This window comes from Trachurus trachurus (assembly GCF_905171665.1).
Source record: "Trachurus trachurus genome assembly, chromosome: 13".
Taxonomy (NCBI): domain Eukaryota; kingdom Metazoa; phylum Chordata; class Actinopteri; order Carangiformes; family Carangidae; genus Trachurus; species Trachurus trachurus.
This window is the reverse complement of record NC_139892.1, coordinates 10,385,339-10,409,780: the sequence shown is the minus strand read 5'-3', so window position 1 is coordinate 10,409,780 and position 24,442 is coordinate 10,385,339. Positions and strand designations below refer to the sequence as shown.

General features: G+C 43.4%; 1 protein-coding gene across 2 annotated transcripts in view; it reads left to right on the top strand.

Annotated features, from left to right (window-relative positions):
- The window catches only part of sik3 (SIK family kinase 3), a 49,299-nt gene that overhangs the window by 6,296 nt on the left and 18,561 nt on the right, over positions 1 to 24,442 (top strand). The window contains exons 2-15 of one of the 2 annotated variants that reach the window (XM_083985184.1): positions 9,358 to 9,474; positions 10,078 to 10,141; positions 10,877 to 11,038; positions 11,227 to 11,351; positions 12,100 to 12,223; positions 12,800 to 12,918; positions 14,012 to 14,122; positions 14,591 to 14,725; positions 16,283 to 16,360; positions 19,633 to 19,742; positions 20,794 to 20,950; positions 21,748 to 21,897; positions 22,032 to 22,105; positions 23,669 to 23,803. In XM_083985184.1, the coding sequence (XP_083841310.1) occupies positions 9,358 to 9,474; positions 10,078 to 10,141; positions 10,877 to 11,038; positions 11,227 to 11,351; positions 12,100 to 12,223; positions 12,800 to 12,918; positions 14,012 to 14,122; positions 14,591 to 14,725; positions 16,283 to 16,360; positions 19,633 to 19,742; positions 20,794 to 20,950; positions 21,748 to 21,897; positions 22,032 to 22,105; positions 23,669 to 23,803 (1,661 nt within the window). Of the gene's footprint in view, positions 1 to 9,357; positions 9,475 to 10,077; positions 10,142 to 10,876; positions 11,039 to 11,226; positions 11,352 to 12,099; positions 12,224 to 12,799; positions 12,919 to 14,011; positions 14,123 to 14,590; positions 14,726 to 16,279; positions 16,361 to 19,632; positions 19,743 to 20,793; positions 20,951 to 21,747; positions 21,898 to 22,031; positions 22,106 to 23,668; positions 23,804 to 24,442 lie in introns of both variants that reach the window. The other variant, XM_083985183.1, reaches the window with a different exon arrangement.

The window sequence follows — 24,442 nt, the reverse complement described above, 5'->3', positions numbered from 1 at the left end:
TTCAGAGTCGGCTGGTTGGTTGGTTGCTCAAGTGACGACTGCAGTTTTTGCTCCATTTGTTAAAATATTGTAAAAAAAGAAAATTCTGTATTAAAATGTCTGTGTCAGTACTAGTTGCTTCAGATTTCGTTTCCCCTCTGCAACTTGATGTTGTCACAATGTGTTCGTCGAGCCGTTGCCAAATACTGCCCATGATTAGGTGTGCAAGCGTCGCCATAAAATGCGCAGCGTCCCATTGCTATGCAAGAAGAAGCAGGAGAAAGAAAGGAAAAACAAAACAACCTGCTGCAGTCGGCAGATGGATGTAATGTCTAGTTTTTCCACACTGTAGCTGTAGCACAACTCCCCCACTCCCCAGTCTTGCACTTTCAGCCCGACACGTTCAACTGAGTCATTTCCACACATGAACTCTCCCATTACAAGTGTGTAACATCTCTGAGAGGCATTGTGTTGACTCATACTGTGTGTGTGTGTGTGTACGTGCATATTACAGTCATAAAGCGGTGCAGCCTTTGCTGACCAGCTGTGACCGAGTGTGTGTTGTGTGTGTGATGTTTTCGAGTTTTTCACACACCTGCTTGTGTTTTTTGCAAGTCACCGCTTACCGCTTTAATTTTGTTTTTCTATTCCTCATTTATGGTCGCGCTGCTTTTGTGCCCTATCTGCCAGTAAAGTGGGGCTACTCTCAGTACACATAATAATAATAATAATAATAATAATAAGAATAAGAATAAGAATAAGAATAAGAATAAGAATAAGAGTTACAGATGGCCGTGATGCCATATTTTCAACGTGAATAGGGTTAGTGTGTTGTGTGTGTGTGTGTGTGGTTTTTATCCTCCAACATGCTGGTGTGAGTTAAGCCTGAGCATTACACCGTCCTGAGGGTGTTGTAATATCTGTGTCACCTCTTGATGAAGGGTCACCTCATGCATTATGTCACCGCACCACCACCACTGTGTGTGTGTGTAAACATATGTGAACATATATAACATGTCATGCACTTGTCCCGGCTTCCCACTGTAGACGTTACACCATAGACCCAATTCTGTGTTTGGGATTAGCCCCATTTCAGCTGAGTCATGGATGGATGTTTTCAAAATGAGAATGAACTTTTACAGCTTTTTTTTTGGTTGTGTGTTTTTTTTTTTAGTCCTGCTGGTTCTTTATAGTCGATCTAAACCTGTGCAATAGACAACAGAAAAACAAAAACATGCAACTTCTGACAGCTTGATGGGGTTTGTTGCAGTTTGCGGTAACATTTTATAATGAGTACACTATAGTGTTGGGCGATTTTGACATTCTCAGATCGTCCCAATCGCCCTCCCTGGAGATCGCCGATAGGCCTATCCATCGCCGGGGTACGGGGTGGGGGGGGGAGTTTCGCTTTTACCGTGCCCTGCTGTCATGCTGTCATGCATGCACGCTTCTCTCTCTCTGTGTGTGAGGGCTAATATGAACGGAACGATATTGCGTTGCCGAAAGCCGAAAAATCTTTTCATGGCGGACGTAATTTATTTGTGGCATATCAGTGAACACCTCGTCGGGCTGTGACAGGGCTGGCGTCGGCAGCGTCACAGCCACAACACCAGCTAAACGTGTTTCCTCAAATTTGAGGCGGAGTGGCCACCCTGTTTACCACAGAGATTTTGTGTGCGGTCATATGACTACCTGGCTCCGTCTGATTGGACGTCGCCAGTGGCTGCATTTGATTGGTGAAACACTGTCATATGACAGAGTATCTGTTGGAAGCAGCCAGAGAGGCGGCTTCATTAAAACAAAACAAACAGATTGCGCATTGGATCAATAAAAAAAGTAGCGAGTATGTGTGTGTGTGTGTGTGTGTGTGTAAAATCGGCAAGAAAACAAAACATCGCCGATCGTCCTTCCAATCGCCGATAGACGATTGGATCGCCAATCGGCACAACCCTAGTACACTACACACTATTAAGCATTAGTTAAGCCAGTGTTTTTCAACCGCACGTGGGGTTGCCTGAAATGTCTAGTAATTGATTGAATTGAAAAAAAAAAAACACTGATAAAAACATATATATTTTTAACTAAATATTATTCTTTTTTGAAATTATGATTAAAACACCACACACAATCTTAAACAACTGTATTCTATACTTTCACTTTCTCAAATATAAATCGAGTTTAAATAAAATGCTGCAAATATCTTGATTGACGGCCATGAGGTCGCCAGAAATTTGTGATGTCAAATTGGGGTCAAAAGCCAAAAAAGGTTGGGATGGGAACCACTGAGTTAAGCATTAAATACTGAATTCTTCATTTATAACGCATGAATACTCCATTATTATGTAGTTTATAAACACAGTTAATGTTTTACTCATCACTGATCAGCACTAACTGTATTTATAAACTACATACTAATGAGTATTCATGCGTTATAAATGAAGAATTCAGTATTTATTAATGCTTAACTAATGCTTAAATAGTGTGTTACCCAGTTTGCCTGTTTCTTTTGGAGTGCAACATGTTTTGTTTTACTGTGATACACTATACTGAGTGAGGATATTTTTGGCTAGCGCTTGGCTGGTCATTAATGTTGGAAATTATACCGGACACTTGACTTATTCAGTGTCTTTACTGATGCTGTTGTAACTTGTAAACCTGTCACATGGGTGAAAGTCAGTCAGAGTCAGTGTGATGCACCAAACTATCACTGTCATTTTTAAAAAACATTTTTCTACTGTGGATGCACATATGTAGTAGATAAATATTTTTTATTACCATGGCAGTTGTGAAACTTTGACATGTTCAGGTCATGACCATCCCAAGAATGTTTCTAAAAGAGTTGTTCTTGTGTTGCCATTATGAGACGAAAAGACTTTACTTTAACGACTCAACATGACTTAATGTTACAGAGAAAGGGTCTGAATACTTCTTTAATCCATTGTTAATACCAATACAAGAGGACATTTGCCTCTTCTTTAAGTCTTGCCTTGTCATAAGCATCTAACAAGCTCCCGGTAATCTCAGTCTGACTGGCTGGTAGTGTGTATGGTAGCTGCTGCTGCTGCTGCTGCTGCTGCTGCTGCTGCTGCTGCTGCTGCTGGTGGTGAATTGTTGTTGAAGCAGATAATCACCTGATGATGTCCTCTGATGGGTTTTTATGGGTTTATTTTCATTACACCGTCACCTGTTGTTATTTATATTTACTGTGTGTTTATGTACTGGCGGGCTGGAGTTGTGTAACGTACAGTAAATGGGCCCCAGCTGGGCTCGGATGATGCTATGTTGAGGTCACAGTCTTGTGATCGGAGGGGCTATGTGACACTTCATCTCATTACAGCCGGCCTCTCAGGAGTCTCTGTGTGTCTGTCTGTGTGTGTGTGTGTACCCAGATCTTTTGACAGAAAATTCCAGAGTCATGGAAGCTGGTGTGAAGGCAGATTGAACACCCGCAGCCTGCGAGTGACGGTACACTACAGCAACAACACATTTACTGTCCCTTGGCTGGAGGCTCAACCTCTGAGATCGACTCTGGTGGTCACATGGTTGGTTGTTTGTTTGATGGATCCATCCAGCAGCGTACCAACTAGGGGTGTAACGGTATTTGTATTCGTCCCGTGCCGTCACTGTTCGTCGCACACAGTCATACGACAAATACGTCTAAGTAAATATTTAAAAAAAAAAGAAAAAGTCGAGTCCTCACTCCAATCCAGGTGGCGGTAATGAGCCTAAAAGCTGCCGGCAACTGTCAGAAAAAGTGATGAGAGTGTGAAGTTAGAGGAGCCTCCAGCCTCATTTATGTCACCGTTCGGCTTCTCAGTGAAACACAACAGAGACGGGTCGCGACTGGTCGACCGGACAAAGGCCGTCGGCGATGTTTCACAGATGCACGGTGCGTCACTAGAAATGCATCAAACATGGTAGCGCATATAAGACGGCATCACCCCGATATATCAATGACTGGCGCAAGGAAAAAGACAAGTTGTGTGCAACAACTTGTCTCCGCTGTGTTTAAAGGACAGTTCTGGGCAAATTCAACTCGGGGCTGTATTTTCCTAACATTTTGTATTCAGGTGCAGTTGGAGCTACCGTTTGTGTCATAAACACAGGAATATCAACTCTTGAGTGTACATTTTTTCCACAGACAGCGTCAGGTGGCTACTCAAACATGCGCTGAGAAGGTTTTTTTTACTTGAAGCCAGTCAAGAGTTGATATTCCTGTGTTTATGACACAAACGGTAGCTCCCACTGCACATGAACACACCGCGCACGGCAACTTGGGTCTCGCGCGAGACTCTGGGAGACTTTGAATTAGATTGAGTTTTACAAACATGTCGGCTTGCTTGAAGTAAATAAACTTCTCCATGCATGTTTGAGTCGCCATCTGACGCTGTCTGTGGGAATAAATTGCGGCTTTGAGGGCTGTAAACAGCCTAAACAGCAAAACTTCCATCCACTCCCATTCATAGCATGCAGGGACAGAAACAACTACCGCAAAACAGGAGCAATTAAACTGAAAATCTTCAGATTCCTTCTTTTAGACCTAAAATGTTAGGAAAATACAGCCCCGAGTTGAATTTGCCCGGAATTGTCCTTTAAGCCTCTTTGACATGAACACAGACAGGACCAGTAACATCACCAAAGCAACTGGCATCTAGTCTCAATTAACTTATTGAATGCCGCGCTCCTTTCCAAAGTTTTAGTCAAGTGTACCGGCAATTTAGACCATTTTTGACTTTTTATGTAGAGCCATAGTGTATTCTATATTATTGCCACCAACACATACTGTAGCTCATTTGAAAGGTGAAACTTTATGCTTCAAATGGCCACAAACCGTTTGTTTCTACGTGCCTCTGTTCCTGAGAAAAGTCAAGCTAAACATGGCTGGGTTTCACCAAAATCCCTGCTTTTTTTCTAGAAAAGGAGATAGAGCGTCTTTTATGAAAGGTGCTCTGTTTGTGTCTGTCGCTCTTCTGATACTCGCATTTCTGGATCAAAGGGCTTGTGTAAGATAAATATATACAACAATTGTTGTTCTATTCACAAAACCACCATCAGGGGCGGGGGGGGCGCCACTAAACAACAATAACACAGACGCACCGTGCCGTGTCACAGCCTCTTGCCGCGGAATGTGAGGGTCTCTCGGCCACCGCGGACCACAGAAGGACCGCGACCACCGGTGGGACCGGTGTTCGCGGTCCTTCTGTGGTACGGGTCGGTGGTGCCGGCCTGCTTTGGCCCAGAGACCATCAGATTTTACCGCGGGAGGACCTTGGGGAGGACACGGTGTTGCTCCAGATGAAGACCGGGCGGACTGTCGGCTGAGAGCTTCCTGGTTCTGCTCCGAGCTGCTGCAGCCTCGCGGGTGAGAGCAGAGCTCTGCATGCAGAACTCCGTTTGCAAAAGCTGAGTTATGATGAAAACTTCCAGATCATTAGCTGTCATGAGACTTTGATCGTCATCTATTTCAGTTCTACTCGTCATAGAGTCCCCAAATTTACACATAATGTGTATTAAAGTGTCTATTTTCATAATTTAAAAAACAAACGTAAAATCTCGTTTTTGGCACTCAACGCATGGGAACGAAAAACGAGAAATGACGTGGTTGGCACTCAATGAGTTAACATTGATGTTAGTTTCTGTCAAGTGCAAGTTTTTTTCCTCTAGAATTAATGAATGGTATTATAACACTCCCAATGCACTTGTTTTATTTTATATTCTATTTGTTTTTTTACTTTGATAACCGAAGATGGTTTTTAGTTTTACATTCAATTACTGCTTGTTGTACCGAACCGTGACTTGTGTGTACCGTTACAGCCCTAATACCAACCAACCAACCAACCAGCATTGCCTCGGGTCTAGTTCGGCCTGTTGCCCGTTAACGATCATCCAGTTACGACGCTGCAGATGACCGACCAGTGTGTAAAGCATGATGAGCCTCCGCAGCGGCCAGCGTCTGTGAGCTCCCAGCTGCCCCAGTTGTGCCACTGTGTCCCTTTTCTTCGCCCTGTGGCCATTGAGCAACATCCCTTAGGCATAAGGTTTTATATTCAGACACACACAGACACAGCGAGCCTCTGTACACTTGCGGCATGTGGCCAGATTAGCCCTGTTTCCTCATTTTCAAGAGGACTCGGTGTCCTCAAAACGAGGCATAATGTGTATGTGTGGATGGCGGCATACGTCTCAGTGTGGGTGGGTGTATATATATATGTGTGTGTGTGTCTGTGATCCAGATGTCCTGTTGTTACCCTCCAGAAGACGCAGAGAGGGGAGTGATTACATCAACAAAACTGGACGACTGCCAAAGCCAAGAATAGATTCCCAGAGCTTAAAATATCTCATATACACTTAAACATACATGACGCAGGTCGTCGTCGTCGTTGTTTTTAATGCCTCAGTCAGTCAGCGCTGGTGGTGACATTTGTTCTTGTGGATGATACGATATCCCAGAAACAAACGCCTCGAGGGAATTTCTTCAAACGTGACGCACAAAATATCCACTTTATAGTAAAAGGATGATCTGATGAGATGTTTGTTTCAGTGGTCAAGGTCGCTGTGACCTCACAGGACACGCTTTCATAAAAGACACTCGCACTGTTTCATGGAAAATGGCCAATAACGTGATGAAGTGATGACATTTATATTCAAAATGTCAAAGGCCTTTTCTCATGCTTAAAAAAAGAAAAAAAAACATGTCACATTTTATTGGATATTGAAGAAGTGATGATAATCTGCATGTCCATGGCGACTGTATCGATCTTCTTTAAAGCACCTCTAATTTAGTTGAAAGCTTCTTTTGCATATTTCAGGTATCAGGGAAAGCTGTAGGGTTGTTGTAGGTATGTTGGTCCACTAAATAACTGCTCTATACTAGTTGTCGGCAATAGAAATACTAGTGGATTAAAGTCATTATTTAAAGGCCGGGTTGGAGATCCTGGAAAAACGGTTCTAACAGGCCACACTTTGAAAATAGACACGTCAAAAGTCAAAACCCCTTTCCTCAGACTTCTCTCGCAGGAACATGCAACACTTGTTCAGAGTTGGGTTCACATCAAGGTGAAGCTGCAAAGGTGAAGCTGCAATGGTGTCATGATCCCAATGTGAGAGACGCATCTTTACGCTACATACTGTCGTGTGTCACTGCGCAGCATCGCTAACTGTCCTCCAGCTTTTTCTCGCGGCTCATTCACGTGAAAGAAAACACCTGACATCACTATAAACCATCCAGCATCCAGCTTGGAGCCACATCAGACTTCAGACTTCAATGTTGTTGTCTTTTCTGCGTCGTAACTCGTTAACGCACGCGTTTAGTGCAGGAGGAGCGGTATGTGCAAAAGAGGGAGACAGGGAGAGTGGCGTTCAAGATGATTGGATGCTGTTTTTACAGGATCATCCGTCCCACAGGTGGTAACTGACTTTTTTCATTTTTGTGAAAAAGTATTCAATGAATTGTTTGCAATCGGAGTGTGCAGAGGATTTCAAGCAATTTAGTAAAAAAAAAAAAACTGCTCCAGAATAGGCTCTCCAACTCTACCTTTAAGATTTAAATAAAGTACAACACTCCTTATTTGTTGCGTTTAAAGATGTTACCCTGAGGTCTGGGGGATGCCCCCCCTCTCTCATCTTGATAACGCCTGAATGTCGTAAACAAGCGAGCTGAAAAGTGGGACAGAGGACATCCAGTAAAATTAGCATTGTGTGTGGCAAGGTTGAAGGTTGTGTAAGAAAAAAAAAGCACACACACAGACACACACAGACAGGATACATCATCACCTTTTTTATAAATGAAGAACTCATCCACAAAAACAGATAATACAAAACCACAACTTTAGTGAACTGACATGTTTGTAAATGGAGACATTAACTCTCAGTGTCCTCACCCACAACTGTCCAGCACTCCTGAGGAAAAACTACACACATGCACACACACACAAACACACACACACACACACAGATTTGGATTAATGCCACTGATAAATGTGGCTCGGAGCTCTCGGGACCCCTCGTTACCCTTTCTCACTTCCCCTTCCTGTCTGCAACAGGAAGTCGGCCGTGTTGGGCTTCACTTGGACTCCTCTTCTTCTTCCTCATGTCTATATCAGGGAAAGAAAAAAGGGGGAGCTAGTAGTAGGGATGGCGTGGCGTGTAATGTATGTGTGTTGATGCAGGACACATGCTTTTCATTTTTTCACACAGATCGGCCGCACTCGCTCCGTCTATTTTTGGCAGGAGCCGTGTTTTGGGGGCAGTCCCATTAGCCGCGCTTGATTAAGTCATTAAAGTCGTCTGCCCGCTCCTAAGTGGCAGAGCAAAGCTCCTGTCACACACCATCACCGTCCACGCCGCCGCCCAGCGCCATTGTCGAGGAGCGGCTCGGCCGGTTACGCAAGAGTTCGTGCTGTGGCGGTGGAAGGTCACGGCCGAGGTCAGGTTACCCAAACACGCTGGAATCCAGAGAAAGCACGATATGTTGTTGGCAATGGCAACGTCGTTCATCCTTTAAAAAAAAAGTGCAAACAATCACGTGTCTTAGGGATGGCACGATTATACATTTTCTTGGTACGATTATTTTCAGAGAAATAATTACGGTGTTACAATTATCATGATTATTATGCATTAATACATTTCACAAAACTATGAATGTGTAAAATCAAATATAGTCAAAATATAATTACATTACTAATCTCTAAATATAGGACCAGTTATTAATCCGCCAGGGGAAGTGTTTGAAATATAATGGTCATTAATTGCCATCTATACCAATTGTTTTAAGTTTATTTGAATCATTTTTTAAAATTACAAATGACACGCTCACATTTAAATTCCCACCAATTCAGTGTTACGTTAGATAAATGGACCAGTATCTGTGCATCTTCCTTTACTTTTAAGACGAATCTTTTTCGTAGTAAAGTGACGGTATTTAGGAATCTTTACGATCAATGAATTAATTGTGGCGTTTAATACCGCGATTAATTGTCGTTTTTCCAGTTGCATTTCTTTTGGTAAATAGATTTGCTGTTTGCCAGGTCAGACTCATGTTACGCCGAGTGTGTGTGTGTGTGTGTGTGAGACTCACACCTTCCTCTTACCTTCTTTGCTGATTATTTTCTTGGCTCTTTGCTCCTCTGTGATTATTGTGTCATCACAGCAGCGTCGGAGCGGAGGGGCGATGGGGGCCGTGTCCTGGAATTGTTGCCTGTAATTTAAAAACCGTTAATGTTGAAGGTGTTTATTCTCTGTATTTAGATAACTCACGATCCGTCTGTAAGATGAATTCTCTCTTGTTTTCGTTTCTTCACTCCCTCTCTCGCCTTTTCCTTCACTCTCCCTCCCTCGTCATTCATCTCTCTCCCTCTCTCTCTCTCTGTGTGTCTCCAGGTGGCTATAAAAATAGTGGATAAGACCCAGCTGGACGACGAGAACCTGAAAAAGATCTTCAGAGAGGTGCAAATCATGAAGTTGCTGAAGCACCCCCACATCATCCGCCTCTACCAGGTATACACGCTCACTCGGCCCACGGAGCCGACAGGGCGCTCGGCTCGGCTCTGATCTTACACCTGAGAACTCGTGTCGACCCAATAGGGAAAAAAAAGAACAAACCAAACACGTGATGATTTTATCTACCATTGTTTTTTGTTTTTTTTAAACCACCGATTCGACCCCTTCTTCGACCAGGGGAAAGTTCTTTTCCACTTTCACCGGTGTACAGCTCGCTAAAACCTTTTACCTCGGTGAGACTCAGTTCAAGGGAAGAAAGACTTTTCCTGTTCCTTTTCCTCACTCTGACTTTTCCAGCTGCCACACTAACTTTCCCGGCATCCTGGCTAAAAAAAACCCAGTCCCAACAAAATCATCATCGTCGTCGTCACGAAGTCCGAATCCTTCCACATGCATATGTTGAACACGACACAGGCAGTTTTTCCTGTTCTATATAAAACCTACTATTTGTATGCCAAACAATGCTTACTCATGCTGTTGCGTAACGGATGAACCGCCCATCACTAGATGTTGGTCCGTCTGAGGGTCTGTGGGTCCAAGATGCTTTTTTTTTTCTTTTCTTTTTTTTTGTGTGTCTTCATCATTTGTTTTTGTCTTCAGGTGATGGAGACGGAGAGGATGATCTATCTGGTCACAGAGTACGCCAGCGGTGGGGAGATATTCGGTAAGACATGTACTGTAATGTGGTGGATTCCCCCCCTTTTCTTCTTCTTTTTCTTTTTTTTTATTTGTTGTAGCTGCCTCTGCCCTGTAGTACCTCTGGCTGTGTAATTGACAATAAAACACAATAAAAAAACTACAAAAGCTTCTTAGTAGGGAGTGCTGCAGTTGGGTCAAACAATTTGAAAGATGTGAGAAATAAGTTGTTCTTCAGGACAAAAATGGGGAAAAACAGAGAAACAGGCTCAGAATAAAGGACTTGTAACATATTTCAAACTTTTTGGCTGTTTTTTACTTCTTTCTGACGGTCTGTCTCTCTGTTTTTCCACAATAAAAAAACTCACCCTTTAAGAGTAGGTTCGTTACCTTTAATTGTCGGTGCAAGCTATTTTTAGATCGGCGGAGCAGAGCCGTGAGCTGCTCAGAGCTACGCTACGGAGGCTCATGGGATTTCTTGGTTTCCCTCATCAAACTCATCAAATACACAATCCAACAACTCCAAAACGCTCTGGTGGACAAGTTGTGACCTGCACATTCACCACGCTATGAGATAATAACAGAACGTAACCAGACAGAGTTGTTTTTGAGGGAAATGCAGAGACTGCTTGCCGAAAAACTGCCCCAGACCGGAACGCGCATCAGTGGTTTTGCATGAATTTACCTCGTTTTGGAGTTGTTGGATTGTGGATTTGATGAGTTTGACTGTAGTTTGTGTGTTTGTCTCTGTGTGTGTGTGTAGACCACCTGGTTGCTCACGGGCGAATGGCGGAAAAGGACGCCAGAAAGAAGTTCAAGCAGATCGTGGCAGCCGTCCATTTCTGTCACTGTCGTAACATCGTGCACCGAGACCTGAAGGCTGAGAATCTGCTCCTGGACCACAACCTCAACATCAAAATTGCAGGTGTGTCTCTGTGTGTATTTACACTTAATTTAGTGCGTTAAAGCTTTCTTGGTGGAGAGGATGCAGGCAAGTGTCAGCATGTGTCGTTGGAGAATTTTTCCTAGCTTGATTAAATTTCCTCATTTACGCTGTTGAGGAAAGTGATAAGATTAAATAAACTAAATCCTCTCTCTCTCTCTCTGGGTCAGATTTTGGCTTCAGCAACCTGTTTTCTCGAGGCCAGCTGTTGAAGACGTGGTGCGGCAGCCCTCCCTACGCCGCGCCAGAGCTCTTCGAGGGCAAGGAGTACGACGGACCGAAAGTAGATATATGGGTGAGTAGTAGGGGAGGGAGAAAAAAATCGATTCACATAAGTATTGCAATGATTTTTTTGGACGTTTTTTATTTTCAAAAATCTATTTTTTTTTATTTTTTAAATATTATGCAATGTGCATTTGTCCGCCTGCTTTACATACAGAGAGTCCAGGTTTTGAAAAGGGTTTAAGTTCACTTTATAATGGAGTATGTTAATTTATAGGCTCCTACAGTATTTGTGTGCAGATAAATGTTAAAATGTAGCAGTTTACCTCAGTCGGTATCTCATTTTGTCAGAAAGGTTTCAGAAGCCTGTTATTTCTATACTTTTATTTTTGCCTCTTTTATGCAGTCCAGGCTTTTGAAAAGAGAGTAAACATATATATTTGCTGCTGAATAAATCTTAAAAATTGACTTATATGTGATGTGTATTTTTGGGGGAAATATGGTTCCTGGAATAGTCTGTAGACATCATAGTCATTCAACTCTTCCACTGGTGTTAAAAATGCAGACTAAAAATCGATGAGAAAATCGGTAATATTGTAGAATCGCAATCGGCATCCAAAAAATCGTAGAAGAATCGAATCGGGAGAAAAGTGTGTCGTTCGTCCCAGCCCTAGTGAGTAGACTGTTAGGTATGCAGCGTGGCCATGGCTGAACATTTCCAGATAGAAAGGAGGAAATAAAGGAGGAGGAATCCTGAATGAGCTCACCTCTGTATACAAACCCATGAACTCATAGTTTTTTGTTTCCTGTTTCTCCTACAGAGCTTAGGTGTGGTGTTGTACGTGTTGGTGTGTGGCGCCCTGCCTTTCGACGGCAGCACTCTACAAAACCTGCGGGCACGCGTCCTCAGCGGAAAGTTTCGTATCCCCTTCTTTATGTCCACAGGTGAGACAGCTCTGACTCCCTCTGTCTGAAAGAAAAAAGACTGTAATGTGTTGTTGCTTGAATTTTTTTAAATATATATATTTGATTCCAAAAGCGTCAAGATTTCACTTTGGGAGGAGAAAAATAAGAAGGAATCAATAATTGAAACCACTCCTGCAAAAAGAAATTACACAGTCGAGTGACCAAGTAGAGAAACAGTGCAGTGGGTTAAATGTTGAGGTTTTTAGTTTTGACATCAAATGAGATGAGGATAAGTTGTAACCAGTAGCAACAATTGTTCTCTGTAGTCGTTTCTGTCATTTGGTACTTTTTTTTCTTTTAAAGCTTGCATTTGAGTCTAGAAGAGGCAAGTATCATTAAAAGATGTTGAGTGGAAGCGACCTTTTGAAATGCAGACAAACTGCAGTATGTTTTCATTATGAAGTGGACAGGAGTACCATAATGAAGAAGAGAAGGAAAGAAAAAGGGAGGGAAGCAAAGCGGGGAAAATAAAATGCTGTTTTCCAAACTGTTAATGTTTCAAGTCGTATGAACACATGTGTATGTTTTGTTTTGTTTTGTGTCTGTGAACCGCAGACTGTGAGTACTTGATCAGACACATGTTGGTCCTGGAGCCCAGCAGACGGTTGACCATGGAGCAGATTTGTAAGAACAAGTGGATGAGACAAGGAGACCCCGACCCAGACTTTGACAGGGTGAGACCCTCCTCCTCAAGCATCCTCACTCAGATCGATGCACTGAACACTTACCTAAAGAAAAGATGCCCAATTTTCCCTTTTTTTTTTTTTTTTTTTTTTTTTTTTACTTTTTTTTTTCCAATCAATAAAAACAGATACGGGAAATACAATAACACAAGGGGAATACACACAACTTGTCACATAAAGTTGCCATTTTGTCCATCTTACAGCATACAGCTCTGTCCTAGATATGCATACCGAGGATCATTAGGAATAATATATCCAAAAATTTCACCCATGGCTCTTAAAACCCCCCCCCCCAAAATGACTGTATTTTCATACATGACCAAAAAATATGAGAATGGTTGGCATTCAGTTGCCCACAATTTCTCCCAACAATATTGTTGTTGGCCTAATTGTTTATTTAAAATTTTTGGTGTAATAAAAAACATGTAAAAAAAAAAAAAAAAAAAAAATATATATATATATATATATATATATATATTTATATATTTTAAGAGCTTATAGATGTACTGTATGTTGGGTCTTAAATATGGACAGCCAATCACTCCCAAACAACTCAATATTGAATTGTTTTTCCCATTTCACTTTTATATACACTGTATTTCTTCCCTGTTGCTTCGATAAACCTTTGTACACTTTGGAGACAATTCTCGAAGGAGTTTGCTTAAATGCACCCGTCAACACCTCAATCACATCATTCCCTTCCAATCAGATTTCCTTCTTAACTTCTGTCTCATAAAAGTGTCTTAATTGAAGATATCTGTATACCCTTTCAGTGTTTTTAATTGATTAATCGCTCCAGTTCTGTCTGTCTGCTGTATATTTTTTTTGTTTTGCTTTACATAGAGTACAAAAATGACTCACATGTTACATTTACAAAATATTATTCCTCGCAAAATAAGATGCGAGGTGACAAGCAGCCTGCAGTTAGCTTAGCTCAAAGACTGGAGCTCTGTCCACCTACCAGCACCCCTAAAGCTCACTCATTAACATGTTGTGTCTAATTTCACACGACAGTTTGCCGCTACCACCCACTCCTCATCTCTTCCTCTTCTCCTTCTTCTCCTCGTTTCCTCTCCCTATCCAGTTGATAGCAGAGTGTGAGCAGGTGAAGACGGAGCGAGACACGGAGCTCATCAACGAGCAGGTGCTGATAGCCATGTCAGAGATGGGCCTGGACCGAGAGCGCACACTTCAGGTTGGGACACGGCGCGACACCTTTCCTCCTTTTTTTTGTCAGAAAGTCACGTCAAAGAATTAGTTTAATTTTCACTTCATTTATTTGTTTATTTGTAACGGGACTCTGCATATTCATGAACATACAATACACCAGATTTAGCTCTAAGGCTACCGTAATTTCCATCTGCAGTCCCACAGTTTAACAACATTAGACAAGGACGAGAACAAGAACAAAGCATAACATGGTACAAATACCATATCACAATATATACAATATATACAATATATCACACAGTAGCTTCAGTCAAAAGGAGCAAGGAGTAGTAGTAAAGTTTAAGTGCATTTAATCAACAAAGGTGTCGTATAGCAGCGCTGTTAAGATTCGTTAAAGTGCATCTGTTATAAAGTGCTGGTTTTTAAATATGTAATCTATCTAATAATATATAATATCTAATATCCTCTTTTCTTTTCTTTCTCCCCCCCGCAGTCCCTACAAACCGATGCATATGATCACTACAGTGCCATCTACAGTCTACTGGCTGACCGCCTCAAGAAACACAAGACCCTGCGTGTTGCTCAGCCCACGCCGCGCCCCATTACCTATCCCCTTAATGCTGTACAGGTGAGTCACCGTTCTTTGGTTGTTTTTTTATTTTATTTTGTATTATATGATAAAGCTGACGTGTCCCGCTTTGACACAGTTTGATAGTAGTGCGGAGGAGACTTTGTCTTTTTTTTTTTTCCTGTGTGACTGTAACCACACTCACTAGTGCCACAGTGAGTCACAGCATTGTCTCAACACTCCCTGAAGTTTACTGATGAATCATATGTTTCATCTGTTTGAGTTGTGTGGATTTTATTTTTTCCTGTACAAGTCAGTTTCATAGTGGATCACAGTGGGTGGGACACTGGTTTTGTCCTTGTCACTGGTGTCACTTTTTTTTTTTGCTATGACATGTATTTTTGCAATGCAGTCATTTCTGTGATTAAACACACACTCACACACACACTTTATTTGGTTTTTAGCACACACCTACAAGGGAGATCTTCTTCTTCCCACTTGCACTGATGAGTTATGTCACACCCACAGGTTGCACCCATGCAGCAGTAGGCTCGCTCAACGTCATGTGACGCTCAACAGTTTAAAACAATGCAAAAACGGATGGTTGGAAATTTTTTTACCAGTGCCGCAGAACGACAACGTCACGTGACCTGTAAAAATAAAAAGCCAAAAAGAAAAACCCACAGGAGTAGACAGAGGCGGCTGCAGTTTTCTGAGTCAGGCGCTGCGGTTGCTCTCCTCCAGCTGGGAACCACCTCTGTGACGACAGAAGTTTGCACTAATAGGCTTAGGGCTTCACTCACAGGCATGATGACATTTGCTATTGTTTTTTTAAATTCTGTGTTGTGTTGTGTTCATCTCTTGCAAATGGGATACAGCTTAATTTGAGCCACTCACAGCTCGTTATAGCTTTAGTTTTCATCTATAGTTTTAGTTTATTGTGAGCTCTTAGTCGTAATTTTCAACTCTCATTTGAGGTCACATGGCTTCTGTTTGTGTAATCCAGAGAGCAGGGTTTACCCGCAGTGCTGTATTGCTTTCTCCGTAGCTTTCAGTATGTGGGTTAGGTGTCAGATATAAAAGGTTACATCAGCTTTCACTTTCTGCCAAGGTGAAAATTCTTATAAGCGTCATGTAGTTCCCAGTTCAGCTGGTTTGTTTGTGGTCTTTCAGATCACAAATGATGTGGCACTTTTAAATCAAAACGCCCACTTTTTATTTTCAAGCTCTCATGCTGCCGTATTGATAAGTAGAGCTCCTATAATGATAATAAAAAAATTGTACAGGTCGATTTGTGAAAGTTTTAAAGAACAGTGGATTCATTGAAGGTGCCTTTTTGGACCGATTTTCTTCGCTCTCTTTGTGCATTTGGCTTTTTTCTTTGATGCTCTCCACTGAAGAGAGGAGGAGGAGGTTTCATGTGACTGTTTGATCAGCCGAACCTACAGTAGTCATCTTGTCTGTGCACTGAATGGAGTTGATTGGCATTAACCCACATCTGCCAATCCCCGCTGCACTAAGGAGATTGGTAGAAAATCAGTGCAATCCTCACATGACCTGTTTGACCCGTGTTTGTGTGTGTGTCTCTCTCTGTCCATGTGTGTGCGTGCCCAGCAGACAGATCCACAGGGTAATCCTGTTAGCATGACCGTTCCCCACGTCCAGCTCATCAACCCAGAGAACCAGATCGTTGAGGTGAGTCGACGATGGCGGCGTCCACCTGCCGGTTGCGTCAGCCTGGCAGCTCGTCGAACCAGCGATCTCGCCCGATCAGAAAGCTAGGATCAATTAATTAGTTCGTTAAAGTTGAAATCACAACTATTGACTTTACCTAAAACTTTCCTCTGGTATTAGTTAAAGCAGAAGTAAGCGATCCGGTCGTTTTGGCTAACTTCCTGTCAGCCGATGGAGTTAGCAGTCCCCGCCCTCGTCCCTACGTCACCACATTCACGCGCATCCCTTGGCTGCACACACAGAGAGGACCGCCCCTTTATGCCGTTCTCTCTCCTCATTGGATAAAGGTTGTAGGATACAAGGAAAGTTTTCTCCTCGGCTTACAGCAGAGCAGAGTGACTGACAGACCCGTGTTTCAGGGTGTATTCACACCTGTTTAGTGCGCACCAAATGTTAAAATGATACATTGTTTCATTTTTCAGTTAGTGCAGTTGCGTTCACACCTGCTTTTTGTCACTCGGGACCAAACTTGGAGAACGTCACGTCTCCATGACTACCAGTTGGAATCTGGAAGCGCTGATTGATAAAACTTTAATGATGGAGACTCCAGTAGGGCCGGTTGTTAGTAGCTCTGGTCATTTATTTCTATATTGTTTGCAGTATAACTCTGTTTGGTACTTCCGGCTGGTTTCCGGTTGCGTTCACCCAGCTCGGTCCCGTTAGTTCCCGGTTAAACGTTAAACACGGACCTCCGCTGCTCGGTAATCAGCTGCTCCGCGGACCCGAGGGACGGACCCGCCGACCTGAGCGGACTCAGCGGACACACACCGACCGGCTGCCCCGCTGCTGCTGCTTCGTTTGTGGGGACAGAGCTCCGCAGCACCGGAGCACCGGGCGGTCTCCCCGCTGCGTTAACCCGTTGTCAGCGACTACGGGAGCCCTTTTAGCTCAAACTTGTTGAGTTCGCCTGGCAGTTGGGTCGCACCAGAGTGCGGTTGCTTTCACACCTAAACTAGTGCGCACCAGAGTTCGGCTGGAGCCGAACCGAGACCACCTCCTCAGGCCGCACTAGTTTTTGTGCGCATTAGAGTGCGATTTGCTTTCACACTGACCCAAACTGGACCAAATTTAGTGCGCACCAGATTTAGTGCGCACTAACACTGCAGGTGTGAATACACCCTCAGACTAAACACTCTATGTAAGTGATTGCTGTCGGAAGATATAATTATTTAAGACTTACATTAACACAAACATTCCGCTTACTTCTGCTTTAAGAAAAAAAAAACTAATCTGCAGCACTTCTTTCCAGCATAAATCAGTCATCACAATAAGATCTTGGCTTCATTTATTCGATGACTTGCATGTTTGTAGTCGCCGGCTGTGGAACCGACCAGACACACGGCCCGTCGTCACACATGCGTTTACACAAAATGACTCACAAACTGTGAAGACACAACACGGGAACACATCTGATCACTGCAGCAGGGATTTTAGAGGAGACCTAGAGTTTGAAGCGCAGATCTAAAACTATTATATCATAGTGTTATATGTATTACAGTGTTACACACAAACATACCAGAGAAATAAGAAAACATGTCGGATAATAGAGAGCCTAAGCGGAAGCGGAAGTGAAGCTCGCTATGGGACCTCAATTTGGAAAAAAGTCCATGTAAGTGAATCAGAGTCAAACATTTTATTTGGTGATCCGATTGAATTGTGTCATGGGAAAAATATATGACCTTAAAGCAGATATCAGTGGAATGTTTTTGTTAATATAAGTCCTAAATAGTCCTATTTTCCGTCAGCAATCACTTACATGAAGTATTTCAGCCTAAACACGAGTCTCTCCGTCACTCTGCTCTGCTGTAACCCGAGGAGAAAATTTTCCTTGTGGGATACAAGTGTTATCCAATGAGGAGAGAGAACGGCATGAAGGGCTGTGTGTGCAGCCAAGGGATGCGCGTGAATGTGGTGACGTAGCACGAGGACCAATTGATGCCTGACAAGGGCGGGGGCTGCTAACTCATGGTGCGTTCAAAGAAACTCGTACTTTGTGTTTTTCCTTCCTGTGAAGTCATACCAGTTCGATCTGGTACGAGTTCACGGGTCGGAAGTTACGAGTGGCTGTTATAGGGAACTTTCACAGACAACAGGATGGTAAAAACACGAGCTACGGGTTACCTGGAACGCTACCAAGTCGTAGTTGTGACTTGAAGCTGTAACTTACGGTTTCAAAAGCCTGCCTTGAACGCAGCATTAGCCGAAACGGCCGTGAAGCTGATATCTGCTTTAACCTTTTTTTTTTTTTTTGACAAATATTTTTATAGCATTTTCTCAAAACACAAAACACACAGAAGTGCTCATACATGACAGAAAAGAGGAGGAAAAAAAACTGCACAATGTGGGCATGTGGGTACATTAAATAGAAAATCATTATGGAAATAAAAAGAAATGACAGACCCCTCCCTGTCGACCTTAACCTTTTTAAAACATTGCGTTTCATGCCAAAAAATGAGCAGTAAAACGGCAACGGTAGAATTTATTTTGTGTGACGACCGCTCTACGGACTACGGTAACAGGAAGTGGAGTAGCTGACATGGGAAAGGGCGCCATGTGGTGACGTCACCTACGCCACCTGTAGTCTTTTCTGCTTTACGGATTTTTCTGTATAATAGTTTTATAACAAACTGTTGATTTCTCTGCATGAAACGCAATGTTTTAGATAGGTTAACGTCATATATTTTTCTCATGACACAATTCAGTCGGATCACGAAATAAAATTTTGACTCCCGTTCACTTACATGGAGATTTTTTCTGAGTTGAGGTCCCGTGGCGACGTTACTTCCTGCTTCCGCTTAGGCTCTCTATTTAACGTACAGCTTTGTTTGCCACTGCCACCACGTGATATCGTCAACAGACCAGCGTGTCGTGAGAACGTCAGCACTGAAGAGAGGAGATTTATAAACAGAAACAGACATGTGGGGTTAAACTTATGGGCTATAAAAATGTCGTTGACGTTGTTCAATGATAAACCGAGCTCCAGACACTTGAGGAAGTCACGGTAACTTTTAGATTATTATTGTGCATCTGCTCTGACCCGATTAGGATGTGGTGGCCGCCGCAACTAAATGTATATAGCGGAAATATTACATTTTATTATTATATTATATCCAAAATCCAAAATATGAATACAAAAAAAAACATGTTCTCCTTTGATACACTGCCTGCATTACATACTAATGCATTCTGTCGTCTTTAATGACCATATACATGTGCGTGTATTTGTTGTGTAGCCGGACGGCAGCATGGCACTGGACAGTGATGAAGGCGAGGAGCCGTCTCCCGAGGCCATGGCTCGCTACCTGTCGATGAGGCGGCACACTGTGGGGGTACCAGACCAAAGGTAAACACACAAACATGAGGTGTTGTTTCCGTTGTTACTGCAGTTTCATCATTAGTAATAAAAATAAATCTGTAACTATCAGCTAACTATCGCTGTCAGGGAAGTGTTTGTGAAAACCATGTGACAGTCAGGTGTTTGTCTTGTGTGTATGAAGAAGTCACACTGGTACTTTTCTGTCGGCCGTGAGCACAGAGAGTACGAGATGAGCAAACAGATAAATGGCTGAAACCAGCTGGCTGTCAGTTTGTTGGTACAGGGATCGAGGAGTGCAGGGTTATTTAAGGTGCATTTAACTAATCTAACCCAAACCAGTGTTAGAGCACCAGTTTGCACGGACGACTTTAAAGCAGATGTGCATCTCTGTAGCTGGAGTCAAATTGTGAAATTCTCAATGTAATGATTTGAAGACCTGTACAGATATACGCCTATTCAAGAAAATGTTAAAAGAATTAACCATCAGATATTATGACAAAGGTAATTAATGACTCACAAACTCTTTTTTATTATTGCAAAAAGGTCAGATTGAAACTTTGTTATGTTTTGTTTACTTTATTGTAAGACTGTTGCTCAGATTATTTCAGAATAATTAAGTATTGTGAGGGGCAGGCAATATAAATTGTATCTTCCCCCTGCTCCTTTCCAACCATGGAATAAGAAAGTGTTGTGTTTTGCTATGTTCAGTGTTAAAGGGATAGTTCAACATTTTGGCAAATTGGCCCATTGCCATAATTCCTATAGTCATAGCAGTAGGTTTGTTTTACCTTTAATTGTCGGTGCAAGCTATTTTTAGAACAGTGGAGCAGAGTCGCGAGCTGCTCAGAGCTACGCTACGGAGGATCATGGGATTTTTTGGTTTCCCTCATCAAATACACAATCCAACAACTCCAAAACGCTCTGGTGGACAAGTTGTGACCTGCACATTCACCACGCTATGAGATAATAACAACACAACACAATACGAGTTGTGTCGTGAAATTACCTTGGCTCGAACAAATAAAAAGAAAGTCCTAGCATTGCTGACTGTTGTTGTCTCCCCCTCTCTCCACCCCAGGACGGAGATGCAGGAGGACCTCCAGAAACTGCCACCTGGATTTGCACGCGGTGCAGCGCCCCAGCCTCCTTTCCCCCCACTGGCCCCGACCATGGGCCAAATGCACACTCTCATGCCCACGCAGAGCCTGCAGCCCACGCAGCAGCTGGAGTACAAGGTACGCCCAGTTGTTCAGTTGACAATTAAATAGTTGGATCTAAATATGAACTTTATAGAACGAATCGCCTTGTTGTTTACACATACTTCGGGTAGAAAACCAGCATGAGAACAAAAGTGATGGACGAGAGTTTCGTTATATATATATATATATATATCTAATTTTTCACATCCGTTTAGAGTAATCTGATGACCAATGATAGGACAAACATTACTATTTCTGTGTGCACTTTTTGTAATTAGTCATGGTTATCATAGATTAGCCGGGCTAACCATTACCTGTTTAACTTTATTAACTCAGTGACTCAAATGGTCCATGAAAAAATATTTTCTCCAGCGGATATCTTAGTTACAACATGACTGAGCTAACTGGAGTAGTTTCATGTCGTGTCTGACAACGGGAGAGTGTCAGTTGACGTCCGGATATTAGCTTTGCTGCTGCAGTTAGCTTAGCTACTGTTAGCTGTCCCTGTCAGCTGAGCCACTGATGCTTTCTAGACCCCGTGATTCCCCCAAAACTGAATAAATACTACACATAGCAACACAAAACTTTGCTCATGCACACAGAAATAGTAATGTTTACTCAATCATTTCAGAAATGGTGATAGTGGCGTGAAAAACATGATATATATGGATAAACTCTTGTTAGTTACTATTGTTCTCATTCAAATTACATGCTGGTTTTCTACTCGGAAGTAGTTGTAAACAACAAGGCGATTCATTCTATTGTTTTTTTTTTGTTTGTGTGTTTGTTTCCTGCTCCGATCTGACCTCTTTGTGTTTGCCGACCCTTAACAGGAGCAGTCGTTGCTGCAGCCTCCGACTCTGCAACTGCTCAACGGCATGGGCCCTCTGGGGCGAAGAGCTTCCGATGGCGGGGCCAACATCCAACTACACGCTCAGCTCCTCAAGAGACCCCGGGGGCCCTCGCCACTTGTCGCCAGCCCGGTGAGTATGGGTGTTTTCATCGCAGAGGATCCGGTCCTCTGTTATGTACATATATACTGTATAAAAAACAAAAACGTTCCCCATCATGTGAAAGACGTCGGAGAGCTGATCAGTGAACTCTTTGCCTCTCTCAGCACCCTATCCCTGCAGTAGCTCCGGTGGATGAGGAGGGTTCGGACGGAGAGCCAGACCAAGAGGCGGTACAGAGGTAACCCACGGTGACAGTTTTCGGTGGTGGGATGCACTAAACACAGTGGCGCTGCCTGAACTGGATGCTGCGGAGGCGCCCGTAGCCTGTGACAGTAGATCGATAGGTTTCTTAATGGACATTGAGTTAAACATTTAGCCCCTCAGTGCACACAACACTATGTAAACAAACCTTTGACTGGCCAGTGACATACTCAGATGATTTGAACCAACATATTTAAAGGGATAGTTCAACATTTTGGCAAATTGGCCCATTGCCATAATCCCTATAGTCATAGCAGTAGGTTTGTTACCTGTAATTGTCGGTGCAAGCTATTTTTAGAACGGCGGAGCAGAGCGGCGAGCTGCTCAGAGCTTTGCTACGGAGGCTCATGGGATTTCTTGATTTCCCTCATCAAACTCATCAAATACACAATCCAACAACTCCAAAACGCTCTGGTGGACAAGTTGTAACCTGCACATTCACCACGCTATGAGATAATAACAGAACGTTACCAGACAGAGTTGTTTTAGAGGTAAATTCATGCAAAACTGCTGATGCGCGTTCCTGTCGGGGGCAGTTTTACGGCAAGCAGTCTCTGTATTTACCTGTAAAACAACGTAATGTTCTGTTATTATCTCATAGCGTGGTGAATGTGCAGGTCACAACTTGTCCACCAGAGTGTTTTGGAGTTGAGCGGTGAGCTCTGAACAGCTCACCGCTCTGCTCCGCCGTTCTAAAAACAGCTTGCGCCGACAATTAAAGGTAACGAACCTACTGCTATGACTATAGGGATTATGGCAATGGGTGCCAAAATGTTGGAATATCCCTTTAAAAACTAAAGCTCTGCACACTGGACCATGTTTATGCAGGAATTTATAAATGGTTTGTCAAAGATCAGGTGGGAGTTTGGACTCGGACGTCCAGGTTAGGGGTTTTCCCAGCTGGTCCCGTTCAGACAGCAGCCTCTGTAGACTTCGCTGGTGTCCTGGGTTGCTGGGAGTGAGTGCCTCGAGGCTGCTCTGCTTTTTTTTTTTTTTTTTTTCCCACGGGAGGTGGCCACTGTGCTGTGGTGCTTTTCCCATTTCTCCTCCTCTCTCTCTCCATCGCGCAAGCAAGTGCCTTCTGCCACAATTCCAAACTTGAGTCTGCCAAACCCCGCCCTCCTATCGCTCAAACTCCTTTGGCCAAGAACTACTTTTTCCTCTCTCATTTCAGTAAGTGCCAAAATTATCCTCCCCGACTTTCTCACTCTTTCTCACACAGCTTTGCTAACTCTGAAGCTTTTTGCAAAACCAGTGATGACAAATGGCAACCAGTCCAGTCCTCCAATTGGAAGCTGGGGGCTGTGGGACACCCATAATAAGCTTTAACATCCATCTGTGGTGTAACTTTTTACTTTTTGTTTTTTTTTTCTGATTGGCTAAGATGATATGATTGATGGCACCCATTGGCCGAGGTGGGAAGGGGTGGGCTAACCGCCCCACCCCCCCGTCTCCATTAGCCAATGAGGACAGAGAGCTGACCAGCGCTTCCTGTCTCCCACCCTCACCCCCCCGTCCTCCCCCCCTCCCTGCGGCCCAGGTACCTGGCGAACCGCTCCAAGCGGCACACGACGCACGCGCTCACGAGCACATCGCATGGCGAGCCCTCGGCAGAGTCACAGCGGCCCCAGGGCCCCCGCCAGAGGGGGGGCTGGGCCCTCGACATACACACCCGGTGAGGGGACACGCCTGCTCCAAGCTGTATACGCACAAAACACACACACACAAACACACACACAGACGCACCCATAAATGAGGGGGCACAACCAAGCACAACCCTCTGTTTCTCACTCGCTCACACGCACACACACACACACAGCTGAATAAAGTGCTTACTTCAGGTGAAGGTCGTGCACCTTCTTAAAAGAATAGTTCACTCAAAATTCAAATTTCACTCATTATCTACTACTCACCCTCATGTCGACTAAGGGCTGGGAGAAGTTTTAGAGTCCTCCGTGGCTTCTCTGAGTTACAGGGGTCTCGGCCTCGCGCGATTTGGGCCGGTGTCAGTAATCGCACTGACGCCGGCGCAAATCTCGCGAGATTTGGACGGACCAGGAAGAGGAGCTTCCGTTACAAACAAGCTTGAAATATTGACTTGACTTATTTTATTTTTTTCGGAACAATTCCGCATTTCGGGGCTTCAATATAAGACGGACATTACATACGAGCAGCATGGAGGTATTTGGATGTTTTTTGGTGTGTCTTTTTGTTACGAAGACAGTTGGTATCCATTTGCAACCGTTATATGGACATGCACTGCTACGCCGAGACCCCCTGTAGCTCAGAGAAGCCACGGAGGACTCTGAAACTT